Source organism: Mercurialis annua, linkage group LG3, assembly GCF_937616625.2.
Source record: "Mercurialis annua linkage group LG3, ddMerAnnu1.2, whole genome shotgun sequence".
NCBI lineage: Eukaryota > Viridiplantae > Streptophyta > Magnoliopsida > Malpighiales > Euphorbiaceae > Mercurialis > Mercurialis annua.
The window spans coordinates 8,791,135-8,808,615 of NC_065572.1; the positions used below are offsets into that span (position 1 = coordinate 8,791,135).

General features: G+C 28.9%; 1 protein-coding gene across 1 annotated transcript; it reads right to left on the reverse strand.

The window, feature by feature from the left end:
• Positions 1-5,052: 5,052 nt before the first annotated feature.
• On the reverse strand, positions 5,053-8,713 carry LOC126673384 (probable serine/threonine-protein kinase PBL19). The gene is made up of 5 exons (XM_050367511.1): positions 7,973-8,713; positions 6,734-6,994; positions 6,477-6,599; positions 5,794-6,219; positions 5,053-5,701 (listed from the first exon to the last, which is right to left on the reverse strand). Exons 1-5 carry the CDS (start codon positions 8,321-8,323, stop codon positions 5,696-5,698), a joined length of 1,167 nt encoding a protein of 388 aa, XP_050223468.1. The 5' UTR covers positions 8,324-8,713; the 3' UTR covers positions 5,053-5,695.
• Between the last annotated feature and the right edge of the window lie 8,768 nt (positions 8,714-17,481).

Consider the following 17,481-nt stretch of genomic DNA (forward strand, 5'->3'; position numbering starts at 1 on the left):
TCAAACAATGAATCAATTGAAAAGTACAAAATAAGATTAAAGGTATTAATATTATAAGCATGCTGGATGTTCTCTCTTCCAAGTTAAGGACATTTTATAATACGTCATAATTCACTGCCTACTCAAGTAGTCTGAGAGATTAGTTCCGAGCTTCATACAATCCGATTGATCTATATGTGTCTCTCAGCAAATGTATGAAAAGAAATTTAAATTCATATATACATCATCATTTCCATATTACTCAGCAAAAGAGGAAAACAATTAGCAGCGAGATTCATATGTCCAGTCTCTTTTTCTAAATACATATGCTTATTCCACATCCCAATGACAATTACTGTGTTTAAATACCAACTAAAAAAAGAACAGAATTATTCAAGTGTCAAGAACAAATACTCAAGACAAGGAATTTGATATGACAAAATACCATATAAGTAGGGTTTTGCTGCTCATATGGTAACAAACACTCAAATAGTAAGGACAAAATTCCATATAGGCAGGGTTTGTGCTAGTCAAAGCATCGAAGTGCATTACTATGAGTTTGGACCAAATCGCATCATAATGATCAACCACAGGCAGTACATAGTGCAATTTTCTAACAGTAACCTGAAAATGATCCGTTTTCATACTTCTGCAAAAACATTGACTGTGTAAATTCTAATATGTTAGTACTTCGAAAACTTACTTACCTTCTATTAAGAAGTCATTAACGCAAATGAGCCTTTCTTCTCAAAATTGACATTAGAAAGAACAACATCTGCAAAAACTTATTATTAACCCTAGTCTATATTATTGATAAAGCACCAAATGTTACAAATTCTCCAAACAAATTTGGAAAAGGTTACCCATAATGTAGTTCTAAAAAGGCCGAAAGAAGAGTTACTTTTTTTAAAAGAGAAATTAAATAATAAAGATAAAGAAACAAAAGTTTCTACCAATAACTTTAAAAACAGTCATGTCACTCCTCTGCCCGTTCCTCTTCTTTCTTCCTCTATTTCTGAAACATATTAATATTAAAACTTCTACTACTTATCCCATATCAGCCTTAATTTTCCATGTAGAATGTTACAGGCCATTTTCATAATTTTAAATACTCATGCAACATCAGGAAAAATCATTATGGCTGATTACTTTTTTGTTACATGCCATCTGATACATTAATTATTAACTGATATTAAAAACAAATTAGTGGGAATATGAGGCATACATGAGGAGCATGTTACTCACTGCCGAGACAAAGCAACAAGCCACTCAGCAATGAGTTTTGGGTATCACAAATTATAAAACCTATAGGTTTTCTAATTTGCATTTGTAGCCTAAACATGAAAATGGCCGACTAAGATCCATAGCAAAGTTACCAGGAGCATAATACGTTTTGGGTCGTGGTATGGGTACATGAACGAGTGCGCCACTTACCGTAATAAGCGGAATTCTAAGGGTACGATTAGTTGGTATGCCCATGATACAATAAATTAAATTTATTTGCTTTGCTAGTCTTTAAATACTCTTAACTTTTAATGATATGATTGATAAGCTATATGTTATATCTTGAGAGAAATAAAAAATACAAATACTGAAACAAATAATTAAATGGCACGTGTATTTTACATGATGAAACTAATTGATATAATTCTTTTACACATAGAGATAATTAGATTTTAAAAAAATGTTCGATATTAATTTAAATCTAATGACAATGGTGTATTTTAATTATTAATGGAACCTCCTATCAATCGAAATTTATTTTTATTTAATAATAAAGGTATAAATATTATTTACTTAATTAGTAAACTAAAAGGAAGAAAGAGGAAAGCATGGTCATGAATCCCACATCTAACATAAACAGCATAATCGGAAAAATTATCAAGCCTGATAAAATAATAAAACTTAATCAAACATCAAAAGTCAGAACCTAGCTTATATTACACAAATTAATTTGACCATCGGCATAACAGTTTGTCATGAATGCTCATTTCAAATCCCTAGTTCGATACGAAAGGAAATATCAGATTGCAGATTGATAATTCGTCTCAAAATAAGACTGTATTGCAGATTGTGATCCGTTTCCAAAATGACTGGAGTCGAAATAAAATCTACATAAATAGGTGATCCGAAGCATATCTTAGCAGTTTTTTGCAGACAGAAAATGGTATTTCAATCATTCATCTATATATCCGGGTGAAAATGCCAAAAGATTAAAAGAAGCTGTGCATAAACTCAAAAAGTTGAGTCAAGTAAAGACATCTTAAACGAAATCTTCCGTTCAAGAAATAGTTATAATGAACAAAAGGCATGCAATGCATACATTTTTTACAACATTTCTGGACATTGACAAACTCTACTTACATGAATTTCAAAATACAGGCACAAGAGAACTGTCTATTTTCCGCATAAAGTTAAAAATTCAAGATCTCATTAGGTATTTTTCATCAACATCATAGCAGAAAACATTAACCAAATATAAAGAAAATGCAATAAGATATTCAAAACTATAATCTGCTACAAATGGCAAATACGAGCACCTTTTTGAAGGAAAATCAGACTGTCAGTAATTTTAAAATCCTTCTCATAATCAATCTCCGGTCAAAACGACGAGCTTCCCCTCCCCTCTTTTTTCGCGTTAATACGCAGGTGATGCCTTCAACCTCCACCAAAAACATTAATGCAGTCAATTATATAATCAATGCAATCAATCATATAATCAAGAAACTATAAGAGAAAGAACTGTAAGTACCAAACAATAACTTAGGCGTGTGAATTAGAAGAGGAATTGGAATTTGGACGGCGAAGATCATCAATTAATTGACCTAATTCTTTGCGAGCTGATTCTCTTCCGAACATAAACCCATACCTGACAACAAAAATTCAATCAAAAAAACATTACAATAATCAAACTAATGAAAAATAATAAAGGAAGGAGAATGACCAGAAGGAAACAGCGGAGAAGACTCCAGCAGTAGCTACTGTATGAAGTAGAGTAAATGTTTTCTCCATTTCTCATTCTCTGTCTTCTTCACATTCTATTTTATTTATGCAAATTCCTTTTTCTGAATTTTTTTTTTTCTTTTTCCTTGAATTGAACTTTAAAATTTTAAATGTTTTATTTTCTGTAGTTTCTTATTTTTTGTTTTTCTGATTAAAAAAAATTAAATAAATTCAATTCACCATATCATCCGTGTATTCGTGAATTAAATTTATTATATTATGACACGTTATTATGATAATATTATAATTTTATTTATTATTTCTTTACACATTTTAATAGTAATAGTGGTTTACGTTGAATTGGAATTCTCTCAAATTCATTTAAATTGCAGGGGTCATGTTCATGATCTCTATGTTCATTATAAATTAATGGTTAAACCCATCTAGAGGCTCTTGTACTATATCATTTTTGTTCAAAAAGCCCCTGTACTTATTTTTTATTCTTCAGGTCCCTCTACTTACATAATTTTAGATTTTCAGGTCCTTTTTTAGTTTTTTCCAGTCCCTCTACTTACAATTTTTTTGTTCCTCCAGTCCCTCAAAAGGACCTAAAAATCGGAATTTTGTCAAGTACAGGGACCTGAAGAACAAAAAAATAGTACAAGGGCTTTTTGAACAAAAATGACATAGTACAAGGGCCTCTAGATGGGTTTAGCCTAAATTAATTTGATTAAAATTGTGTTTTTTTAATATAAAGTTCATTTAATAATAAACGGGATAGATAATAAGCATGATCCCCTCAAATTCAAAATAAACTTGAAAAAATGCTATTCCGTTTACAAATCGATCTTACTCCATTACTCAATTAAAAATTGAGATTTATAATCCATTAGATGATACTCATAAAGAAATTTTATAAGCTAACATCGTTTTATAGCTAAACATTAACTAATGAAATTTTCCAAATCAAATGTTGAGTTTTTTCAAAGATAAACTCTAACTTACAATAATAGTTGTAAGCCCGCACATTTGCTGAATCAAGTTAGTATTTAATTTAAAAAGACTTAAATATTTAGTACAAGACTGTGTATATTAGATAGTACATGAAATATGCAGGATATTGTGCACTTAGAACTCATTCTCATATGTGTTAATCAAATGAGATATAATTTGACACATTTATAGATGGGTATTAGTTACACGTTTATGTGTTGAACGAAGTGTATGCAAAACAATACCTAAATGGTTATAAGTCAAAGTAGCATAGAGTTTGCTATAAATACATAAGGTAAGTATATAAAAATTTATAAGTCATAAGCAAATTGTTGCTAGTGTTACACTACTTGCAAGTTGTTGCCATAACTAGATCAAGAATTCAAAATTGAGACTTTGATAAATATTGTACTATATGTTTTGACTGTGATTCAAGAAGAGGTCTATCTCAAGAGCAAACACATAAAGGTTGAGTGTCAATCTTTATCTCTACTTATTCATGCTGCATTCTATTATTCTTAATCTTCTTGAAGTGTGCAATATTGTTAGTGTTTTAAGTGTTAAAACTCAGCTTTAAAGATTCAAGATGATGAACCATTACAAAGACTAATCTATATTAATCAAGGAATAAGACCCTAAGGAGTTTACAAGTTAAAGATCAACGCGTTTGATGTTGCAAATTCGTCTTGTGAAAGGAATTGGAGAAAACCATACATCCGGTCTACATCTTGAGAAATTCGGAATTGTTCAATTTAAGTCCGGAGTATTCAATCAAATCTTATTTGTGTGAACGAGTTAGAGGCGTTGTACTTTCGGCGTTCAAAAATTGCTTAGAGTTTTCACGAAAAGTGAATATACTCTAACTTTTCTTTTATATATTTGAACATGTGACATGTGACGTGATCCACTATTTTTAAAATTTTAATTTAAAATTGTACATTTTTTAAACCCCGGACCCTCCTAGCCCAGCTGCGCCAACAAATTTTTTTTTTTTTTGAATAACTAATTTATACTATAGAACAGTGTAGTCGGTTTTTTTCTATTCGTACGGTATCTTCAATAAAATGCTTATAAAATTAATTTGTAAACAAATAAAGAAAATTTAAAATAATTCCAAATGTAAATATGCATAATTCGTTACAATTTAATAGTTTAAATCTTTTTATTCCAAACTGTGAAATTTATTTGTAAATGAATTTCATACAAATGAAATCCAATGTACAAGGGGAATTATTCTAAAGAGACTCCAATATTCCAGCAAACAATAAAAAAACAAATGTCTGCCTTATAATGCAGAAAAGCTGCACTTTTACCTTCACAAAATTTACAATGATAAAATTTTGTTCATAGGTAGGGCTGTAAATGAATCAAACTGCTTACGAGCTGTCTAAAGCTTAACTCGAAAAAAGTTCCTCTACTGGAAAAAAAATAAAGAACATTTATTATCACCCCTAATATTAAGTACAACACTATTTCTCACCGAAATTCAAAAATCTAGAGTTTCCATCTCGATATTTAGTCATTAGATTACAGAAACCCCTTGCTGAAAGGGCAATATCGGAGGAAAAAACAATGAATTTTTAAAATTTAGCGAGAAAATAATAATTTTGACTAAACTCAGAAGTGATAATAATTTTCTCAAAAAATATGCAAGACTCTACCTAGTCGAGTCTGATGCCTCAGACTCGCAGATTTTATATGATGAAGCTGAGATCAAAATCTGCAGGCAGAAAAGTGTTCGCTTTGTGCTCAAATTAGTCATAGATGCACACTTTTAATTTCATACCTGTAAAAAAAATTAAAAGAATAGCGAGTCAGCAAAATGAACATCACCTTTTCGTTACGAAAAATGAATACAAAATACTCCTATATGCATACCCTGATCGGTTTTCTTTCTGTCCGTTTAGTCTGGGATGATTCAACACCGTTACTAGAAGTACTGCAGCTTTCAGAATCTTGTACTGCAAGCTTCAAGTTGCCAACTATTTCGGGCATAAATGGTCGTTCTTTCGCATTCTTGTTAAGGCAGCTATCCGCCAACTTGGCTATTCTTTTTGCTGCTGCGATAGAGTAATCATTTCTCAGTCGCGGATCTATTATCATGCTGAACTTTTTACTGTCAACTGGGAACTGTTTTACCCAATCAAGAAGCTTGTGCTCTGATGTTGGTCGATTTCTGTCAAGAGTTCGCCTACCAGTGAGGATTTCGTAAAGCACCACACCGAAACTCCATATATCACTGTGGCTAGTGAGGTGACCTGTCTCGACATATTCTGGGGCCGCATAACCATATGTACCAACTACCTGATATCAAAACCAGTCTACAAGTGAACATATGCATAAAAGCAATGAAAGAAAATTAAAATTCTTGCAATGTAATGAAACAACTTCATCTACATATAGAAGTTCTTTCAAACAGCAACACCCGAGAGCCTGAGAAACCAGCTTCTACTATGTTGGTTCTGAGGATAAATCACCTTGGGGGAACGAGAAACGCAGGCTAAAATGATTCATATGCACAACACACACCAAAAAAAGAAAATAGATTGAGAATTACATACCCCCGTGGATACATGAGAATGATCGCCTGTTGGCCCTTCTCTCGCAAGACCAAAATCTGAGAGCTTTGCCTTAAAGCTCTGATCCAATAAGACATTTGAGGATTTAAAGTCCCTGTATATCACCTGCAGAACTATAAGTATTAGCAAGTTGGTAAGAGAGCTCCAAATTCATAGATCACGGCGCACTTTAACTTTAGCACATTTACAGGCGATGATACCGTCAATTCAGTTTAGCTGATCAAAATAAATAACGGTACCTGGACTTCGAGTCCACCATGTAAGTAAGCTAATCCTTCAGCTGCATCAAGCATAATCTCCAATCTTGTTTTCCAAGGCAAAGGCGGCAAAGCTTTACTAAAGAGATGATCTTCTAAGCTCTTGTTAGGCATATATTCATACACCAATAATCGTTGAATCCCTCGTTCATTATCTACAGAACAGTATCCTAGAAGTGTTACTAGATTTGGGTGACAAACAACTCCAAGAAATTGAACTTCTGCAAGCCATTGTTTGTGGCCCTGCATCAGTAAGTATAATCATCAAAAGAAACTAACATTAGTCCCTAGAAACAAAGTTCAAGTACAGAATTATTCTCCCCTAAATGTATACAATTGACAGCAATGAGTTACATAATCAAAAGTATTCTTCATACTGTTTTACCCTTTATTTAGTTGTGGACTGCACCCCAACCTATATGGAATCATCTTCTCACTAAGAAAAGATAGTGGTGGCAGCATTTTCAAATCATTAACACATTAGTCAAAATTTATAGCCCCTTCATCATTTTTAATTGGATTCCAACGCGAATTTTCCGAACAACTCATAGGTTCTGTCAAGTTCTAAACCATATAGATGGAAAGGGAAATGCCGAAATGGAAAACAGCAAAACAACATCTTTTACAAGAATAAGTTATAAATATAGCATTTCAGATTTTCGAAAGTATTCTTAGAAACGTGAACAAAATGTCTAAACATAAGAGCCGGGAAGTTTTCGTGCAACATAAGTTCTAAAATTCAAACCAATTATAGGAACACATTTTTTTGTGACGATGACTCATTACCCCGAGGATCACTGTCAAATGCCGGAATGTTGAGCCCCCGTAAGCCCACATACCACGCAATTCCAACAGTCCAGTCTCAACCACTCCATTTATTAAAAAGGGCATAGCCGGGGTTTAGACCCGCGACTATAACGCCCAGATGGCCGAGGCTTAGACAAGTACACCAAACCACAGGAACACATTTTCTTAGCCCTATAATTCTCCACCGAACTTTTACAATTGACCATTGGAAACCCAACTTTGCCTAACATTCTTAGTCATAGGTTCTGTAAAGTAAGTCCAACGCCAACTTTTTAACACTTACCATTTCTTAACTTACAAAAAACAACACAACACAACAACATTACATAAAACATTCACATAAAACTCCATAATATGTTCAAAAACAATGAAGTAAAATCACAATTAAGAACACAAAACTCCATAATTTCATACCTGCAACCCATGCTTGTTAAGCTTCTTGATAGCAACAATTACAGAGTCACCTTGACCATCAGCAGGCAAAATTGAGCCTTTATAAACACTTCCAAACCCGCCTTCTCCAATCTTGAGCAATCTACTAAATCCTTTGGTAGCTTCACCGAGTTCTTCAAAAGAAAAAGCTCTTAAATTATGCTCTTTTTCCTTGTATAACTCACTAATACTTCTCGGTGAAGGTAACGATCTTGATGTATGACTTGTCGCTAAAGTATCCGGTTTGGTTCGGTCTCTTAATTCTGGTGCTGATTTTGATTTTCCTTTATTTTCCTTGGACTTCTCCTTAAATATATAAAAACACTTCATCATAATGGGTGATGAAAAACAACGAGCTGCAGCTCAAATGGTATAAAACGTCGTTCAATTTCTCTCGGAAGAAATGAGCCGTTCAATTTCTTTCAGAAGCGCTCCCCTCGCTAATTATCAAAAGAAATGGGTGGTGAAAAAGAAGATAAATTTTGTAGTGATTGAACGAAAAAACAGAACCCAGATAGGAATTTAAAGGGAGAGTGTGAAAAAAAATGTTTGATGAGGAGAAATTGAAGGGAAGTAACAAATTTGTAAGAAGAAATGAAGATGATAAAGAAGCCGTGGAGTAGAAGAAATTGTAGATAAGTTCTAACTAGAAAAGGAGTAAAGGAGCTATAAATGAAGAGAGGGAGAAGAAATATGGAAACCAGGTGAGAAAACTAAGAAAAACTGCTCAAAATGAGGAAAAGGCATTATACATACAAATTATTATATAATGTAGCGTTTGTGACACGTCATTTTTACAAATAAACCAACATATATATTTAATAATACTCCCTCTGTCCCAATAGAGTTGTCCACTTTGAAAAATTTTTTTGTCCCAAAACTATTGTCCACTTTCAAAAATTAACTAACTTTTACATTCAATTTTACTTTATTACCCCTATTTAAAATCCACTAATAAATAAATTGAAAGTAAATTGTAAATAAATTGTAAGTGGACCTTATATTAAATAGAGATATGATAAGAAAAGTAATAATTTTTTTATAAAATTCATGCATAATAATTGTTTTTTTAAACTGTGTGATAAATGCAAAGTGAATAACTCTATTGGGACGGAGGGAGTAAAAAATAGAATCATAATTGAACAATTATTTTAAACAGAAATAGATGTATTCTAATTATTAGCGTGAATTAGTAAAAGTTAATTTAAAACTTTATTTTTAATTCAGCTTTCTAGCCGTAGAGATATGAAAAAATTTCTATTAGGCCAAGGCTTTTTTTGGCAATAATTGAGTAGTTTAATATTGGATTGACTCATTAACTTATGATAAAAATAACATGATAAAAATATTGCATGAAATAAATACTCTAAATATAAAAATGTCAAATAATTCACAATGCAAATAATTTTTCATGCAATGGTTGTACCTCTTTATCTTGTAATAAGTCGATGAGTGTTTTGATATTAAAAAATTAAAAATTATATAATATAATTACTGTGTCATGTTATTCGTATAATAAATTAATAATATATTAGTCATGTGAAATATTTAATAATAAAAAAATTAATAATAAAAATTAATTTTGATAAAATATCAAATATTTACGGATTTTATCAATAAAACAGATTACTACAATATAAACACGACCTGTCTGAGGCATTTAGACACTCCTAAAACAGGAAGCACCAACCAATGCAGAAAAACAGAGAAGAGGAAGCTACAAGGAAAAAGAAATGGCGTGTGGGAAACGTTCAAATTGGAAATACAAAGACTGAAAACGACATAACTAGATTTCTTTGTTTATTTTATTTCTTTTTAGGAAAGATTCAAGTTTACCCCTAATATTTATGACAAAATATGGATGAACCCCTTATAATAAATTTGTCTGAAATATACTCTTAAACTTTTGAAAATGACTCGATTATACCCCTCTTTCGAATGGTGTTAACCATTTTTTTCACAAAAAGGGCATATTTAAGCCATTTTAAAACTTTAAAAATCTATTGTGAGGGGCTTATCAATTTCAAAAAAATAATAATTAAAACACCGTTTGGATTAAGGATTTTATGCAATATAGAGTCGATGAACTTATAAATTCCACCATTTGAGTTAAATATAAAATCTATAGATTAATAAATATATATTTAAATTATTTAAATCATAATACAATCCATCATTTATTTTTCAATGATGGATTCAAACTTTTTTATCTGAAAGGTGGGTAATTAAATGATGAGTTTTGGAGGGTGGGGAATTGTTATAATCTATTGATTCTCGTGACATGCTTTCGCACCAAACGATGATTTCCATAACATATAGGGATTTTACAAAAATCATAAATTTTGTTTTTCTAAAATCCCTCCTTAAGAGTGTCTTTACACTTTACAACAAATCTTATACTCCCTCCGTCCCGTTTAAGAAGGGACAAATGAATTTTACACAAAAATTAATAAAATAAGACAATATTTCATTTTGTCATGTCTACCCCTATTAATTAGTATGGTTTCTTCTAATAATAGAATATATGTATTGTAAATTAAGTTGTATTTAATGCATATTGAAATAACTAAAGGGATAAAAGTGGAAGTTCAATATAAATTGGCACAGAAAACACGATATGGCCTTCTTAGATGGGACAATTAAAAATGGGATATGTCCCTTCTTAAACGGGACGGAGGGAGTACCATAAATCTTTCTATTAATTTTTTTCAATAAACTCTTATCTGATTTCATTCTTTTTCCATCTTTTAAAATTCCAATGCATGTCTAAAATTTATTCGATGCGAGATGTTTAGCTCTAAATCTTAAATCATAAATTTTTAAACTATAATTTTAAATCTTAAAGCATAAAATGAATCTTATATCATAAATATTTACCCCTGAATCATCGACTTAAATTTTAGATTTTAAAATCTAAATCTTTAATAATAGACTATAAATAATAAATCTTAAACTTTAAATTCTAAATTTTAAATCATAATCCTTAAACCTAAACACTAAATAATAAATAATAAACGATAAACTATAAATTATAAACCATAAAATCTAACTCTAAATTTTCAAAATTTTGATCTTAAATCCTAAATTTTAAATTCTAAACCATAAATCAAAAAACATAAAGTATAATTAACAAAAAACCTACATTGAATATTATAATTTAGAAATATAAATTAATGTTATATGATAAAAAAAAATTGAACAATGATTTACAATCTAATCACACAATTACACTGTACAAATTATTATGTAATTTCAAAATATAATAAATTTTTAAAATGATTCAAAGTTATTCGGTCAATTTTTTATTAAGTTTTGGGGATATATTATATTATCGAATGTAAGTTTAAAATAAAAAAAAATACACCTATATGTAAATTTTTTTTTTATCAGTTAATCAACTTCTTTTAACCCTAAATAATCAATAATTATATTATTTGATGATAGATTATAATTATTATTTTATAATTATTAACTATTATAAAATTTTATAGAAATACAAATTAATTTTTTAGGTAAAATTATTAATTAGTATTTATGTTACAAAAATTTACTAAAATTTTAAAAATACACTATTAATAATATTTTTAAGGGTTAATTCTTAAAAAAATCACGAATTTTAAACGAAGTTTCATTTTAATCATGACCTTTAAAAGTTGTCATTTAAAGGCACGAACTTTCATTTTATTTCAAATCTATCACCAAAGTAAAATTCGGTGTAATTTATCTGACTAAAAATTCCTAATCCTAGATACTCTAACTGAAAGATAATAAGATTTGATGTTGATTAATAACTTGGGTCTTTCATTAATAGTTTAGTGAAGAATTTAGTCAATAAAAATACACTGAAATGATGAATTTGAAACAAAATGAAAGTTCGTGCCTTTAAATGACAACTTTTAAATGTCATGATTAAAATGAAACTTCGTGTAAAGTTCATGATTTTTTTAGAAATTAACCCTATTTTTAATTTCAAAGTTAAATATTTTACTTATATTATGTGAAGTATTAAAATTGTATTATTTTTAATTTTAATTTTTAATTTAAAAACTTACAAATATGCCTTTAATGTTTGTCTTTTGAATAAATATGATCATCGTGGCATATATGTCTCAAATATGAATGTTTATCCCATACAATCGTTGCGCTATGTCATTTTAAAACAAGTTAATGAACATTTGTAATTGAAAATCTTTTAATTCGCTACTAGAAAACAGTCGATTAGCGACGGATTTTGAATCCGTCACTAAATCCTAAAACAAATTGTCGGGATTCATCCCGCCAATTTTAGCGACGGAAATTCCGACGCTAAAAGTGGCAAAGTGATTCCCGCCAATTTTTCTTTCTTTTTAGCAACGGATTTTGTAATCCGTCGGTAATGCTACTTTTAGCTACGGATTCCACAATCCGACACTAAAGGTATTATTTTTATAAAAAATATTAATTAAAAAAAATATTAATTAAAAAAATAAATATTAATTTAAATAATATTAATTAAAAAATAATTTTTTTTTATTTTTTTTTTATTTAAAATAATAATTAAAAAATAATTTATTAACTATTTATTTAAAAATAATTAGTATGAAAAATAATTTCTTTATATTACGAGAGTAAATTGCGGGAGTAATTTTTTGTTACTTTAATATATATTTAAATATAATATACATAAATAAATATCAAGAATATGAGTTGATTGAGGTGGAGATATCAGCGGAGGAACTACAATGTTAAGAAGATTGGGTGGGAGAAATGTGAAGATGGGTGACCTACTGGGAAGTTGGAAAATTTGCGAAAATTGCGGGTGGATGACAATGTGTAGTGTATAACGGGTGTGTGGGGGTTACAGAGTACGAACGATTAAATAATATTTTATTTTACGATTTTGATTAATTTTTTTAAAAAAAAAAAAATTAGCAGCGGATTTAAATTCGTCGCTAATTTATTAAAAATTCCTTGCTAATTTTTTTTATCCCGTCGTTAAAATTTTAGCGACAAGAAAAATTGTGACGGACTGTGCCCGTCGCTAAACGTGATTAGTGATGGATTTTTTCCATTTAGCGACGGAAAATCTGCCGCTAAATGGCTGTTTTTTAGTATTGATTATTACTTATTTTTTTATCATTTAATTTTTTACATGGCTAATATATTATTAACTTATTGCACGAATGACGTGGCACAACACTTGTGTTGTAGAATTTTCCCTTAGATATACCTTTAAAGTTTTTAAAATGGTCCAATTATGCTCTTTTTATGAGACGGATGCTTAACACCATTTAAAAGAGTGGTATAATAGATTTATTGTTTTATAAGTTTATTATGAATTGAAGGGCTTATCCATACTTTGTTATAAGATAGTAGGGGCAAAATTGAATCTTTTCTCTTTCTTTTTCTAGTCAATGTAATTCTTTTGTTTACTATTCATGTCTACATAATCGGATCATCAAAGACCGATTTCAGAAACAAACATCTTCGAAGACCGAGGATTATGTTTTCATTTGATTTTTTCTCAAATTGTTTTCATTTGTTGTTACTCAAGTTTTGGGCTGATTTTTAAAAATTTATTCCTTCCGTTCCAATAGAATTGTCCACTTTGAGAAATATTTTTGTCCCAAAACTCTTGTCCATTTTCAAAAATAACTAACTTTTACATTTGATTTTTCTATATTAGCCCTATTTAAAATCTACTAATGAATAAATTAAAATTAAATTGCAAGTGAACCCTATATTAAATAGGGGTATGACAAGAAAAATAAAAAAAATTTACAAAACCCATAAACAATAATTGCTTTTCTTAAACTGTGTGATAAAGGCAAAGTGGACAACTCTATTGGAACGGAGGGAATATTATTCTTATAATGGATTCATTTCAAAATTTATTTGTTTTTTTATATTTATAAAATTAGTAATAATTAATTTATATTTGAGCAATGCAGCATTTGAATGATAGATTTTAGAAAAATAAAATTTAAATTTAAACAAATGCATATAACAAATAAGGAGAAACCATGAATATTCAAGAACTTTTTATTCCGCAAAATTGAGCTCTAGCATCACCAATTTAATCTCCAGTTAAAACCTAAAATTATTTACATGTTGTACGCTTTGGATAAGAAACATGTAGCGCAACAACAACACAAAAATCAACTCTTTTTCTCTCCAATTGAAAATCACGCGCCAGTAATAGTACGTCACATTATCATTGGCCTTAAATTAAAGTATGGCATATCAGAGGATGATTTTAAAAAAAAAAAAACATGTTATTCTCTCCTCTTTAACTCTTCATTATCAATAATATCGCGCCACATCATTATTTAGCCTAAATTAAAATAAAGTACGTCATAGAGTGACTTTAAATAAAAATTAGACGGTTTTTTATATGCTTAACTATTTGATTGAAAATCATGGACTAATAATATGATGTGGCATCACCATTCGCCCTAAATTGAAGTACAATGTATTGGAGAATGATTTTAGACAAAAATCATGTGACTCGTTTTTTTTTTGGCAAAAAGTACAAAAAAACCCTCGTAGTTTTCACAAAAGTACAAATCAGCCCTTTTATTTTTTTGGGGTATAATTAAGCTCTCTTTGTTTTCAAATAGAACAAATAACCCCTTCCCTCCAACATCATTAGAAACACTCGTTAACGGCTGACATGTCTCTCATAATCATATAGAAAAAAAGTTCAAAAATAATTTTAATATTTAAAATATTTACCAAAAATTTGAGGGGGTAAGTGTCCCAAAAGTAAAATAAAAGGGTTTATTTATTCGATTTTAAAATAATAAGGGTTTAATTGTTCAGTTTTAAAAACACAGGGGCTTAATTGTGCCCAGATAAAATAAAAGGGCTGATCTGTACTTTTAAAAAAAACTCGAGGATTTTTTTGTACCTTCTGACTTTTTTTTTTAACTCAACTTTTATTAAAGGAAAAATTTGTGTGTATATATATATGGCTGTATATATTATTTAACCTCTAAATTTTACTATTTTATTTCATGCGACTTCTAAATTATTTTTTATTCCATTGGACCTCTTAACTATTTTCTTTAATCTATTTAACCCCTAAAGTTTACCATTTTATTCCTTATAATCTCTGTACTCATTTTGTATTCCATTATTTTAACTATTTATTTATTTTATTTAACCCTCAAACTATACTATTTGTTCTATTTAAACTCTTAACTATTCTTTTTGGCTATTGCACATTTAAATTTTTAATTTTTACCCGTTTAACCTCCTAAAAAATACAACTATTTTATTTTTCAATCATATTATGTCTAGAATAAATGTTTAAAAGCATATAAATTAATTTATATACAATGACATATGGTTTTTTTGAAAATGAATTTTTTAAAAAATGTATTTTTTTAATAATATTTTTATAAATTGTTGACGATGGTATAAATTAGATATAAAAAGGTAGAAATAAATAAAAAATATTTAAAGTTTATCAAATAATTAAATGATATTACTTCTTGAATATGCAAATGTTTTTTACATTTTAACAATGATAAAAAGAGTTTGTCTCTTTTGATTAACGATATTTATAAAATACATAAATTTATTATACTTTGATAATATTAAATGAATATTTAATTGTTTAAAAAAAAATTTAGTGTGTTTCGTAAATTTAACTCAAATTTTTAATTTTAGAAATTTTAAGATACCAACTTTTAATTTTTTACAATTTCAAACTTTTCAAATCAATTACGAATTCTTTAAGTTTGTGTTTAAATTGTAAAACACGGTTAAATTCATGATTTTTAAAGTAATTAATCCTTAAATGGATTTTTAAATAATATATAAAATACACCACTCTTTATTTTAAATGTAAGAAATATATTCATACATTTTTTAAAATTAATACATTGTGTGAGAGGTTAAATGGTCAAAAAATAGTTTAGATGTTCATTGGAAAAAACACTTAGTTAAGGAGTTAAATAGAACAAATAGCTTAGTTTGGGGGGTTAAATAAAATAAAAAAAAATAGTTAAGAAATTCAAAGGAACAAAAAATTAGTTTATAGGTCGCATGGAATAAAGTGGTAAAGTTAGGGGTTAAATAAAACAAAAAAATATTTAAAAGGTTAAATGAAATAAAAAAAATAGTTTTGAAGTCACATGGAATAAAATAGAAAAATTTAGGGATTAAATAATGAATTAAGCCTATATATATGCACAAAAACTAAACCGCAAAAAAATGTCATTCTCTTCACTAAATTTATGACTGTTAATGAAAAGGTAAATTATACAACTCAATTTAAACTTAAACATATGCAAGAATATATATAAAAAAAAGGTAAACATTAATAAAAAATTATATAAAAGATTAGATGTCACGATCCGATTTTTCGAATCGAGACCGATGCTAAGGAATGGGAGCGATAGTTCCAAAAGCCGTAGCAAACCTGAAAATCTACTATATTTTTTTCTAAAAAATCTAAATATAATTAAACATATATACTTGAAACACATGACCTTTTATAATATAAAGTGATCATAGTTGTAAAAGTATTTAACATTAGTATTTGTAAAATTATAAAATACTAGACTAATGCGAATATCTGGAATTTAAAATTTCCTTTACACGCTCCGCATAAAATATGATTCCCGAGAGCATAAAATTTCGGAAACTTTCTGCAAATAAATTCTGCCTTTTTTGAAAAATTGGAGGGACAACAGGATTAGTAGTATAAAACTAAGTAAGTTAGAAACATTTACTTAAAAATATTAAATAAAATACAAACACATATCAAATTTAAATATCCTACTTCTAAAATTATGTATTTTTCTATTATTCGTGAATTTCCTCTAATTTCAATATGTCAGATCTTTATATTTCTTATGGCGCAGTTCTGAGAGATTTATAGCTCTACCGAGTTCACCGTCCTATGGTACGGTCCCGAAAAATTCATAACTATATCGAGTTAACTCACTAGATATATGTCCCGAGAGACAGCTGAACTGAGTTCACTACTCGAGAGATTCGCTCCACGAGATCCATGTCCCGAGAGATTTATAATTTTATTGAGTTAACCTTATATCTAAAATTTTTTAATCCCCCTTTACACTTTCAATTTCACATACCTCTACGTTCGATATCACTAGGACATAATTCTATTGTAGCCCAATAGAAAGCTCATTCCGACAAATTCTTATCAACAATAGCAATCATTTATATGCAATGCGATAGAGTAAATATTCACATAAAATGCAATAAATTAAACGTTTAAATAATAAAAACATTGCACTTCATAAGATTTCAAAGTAAACATTCGAACTCATTATCTGTTTGTTATTCCCAAATTTTACTGGTTGTCATCCGGATCCCGAGATTCTAGACTCATCGGATCTAAATATAAACCATCTATCAATAACTATCAATAAAACATAACTTAATTCTAGACCCAGACCAATATTAAACAACACATATTATTTATCTCTATACTTATTTCTGATTTGTTAGTTGATTATCGATTTGAGCTCTAGTTT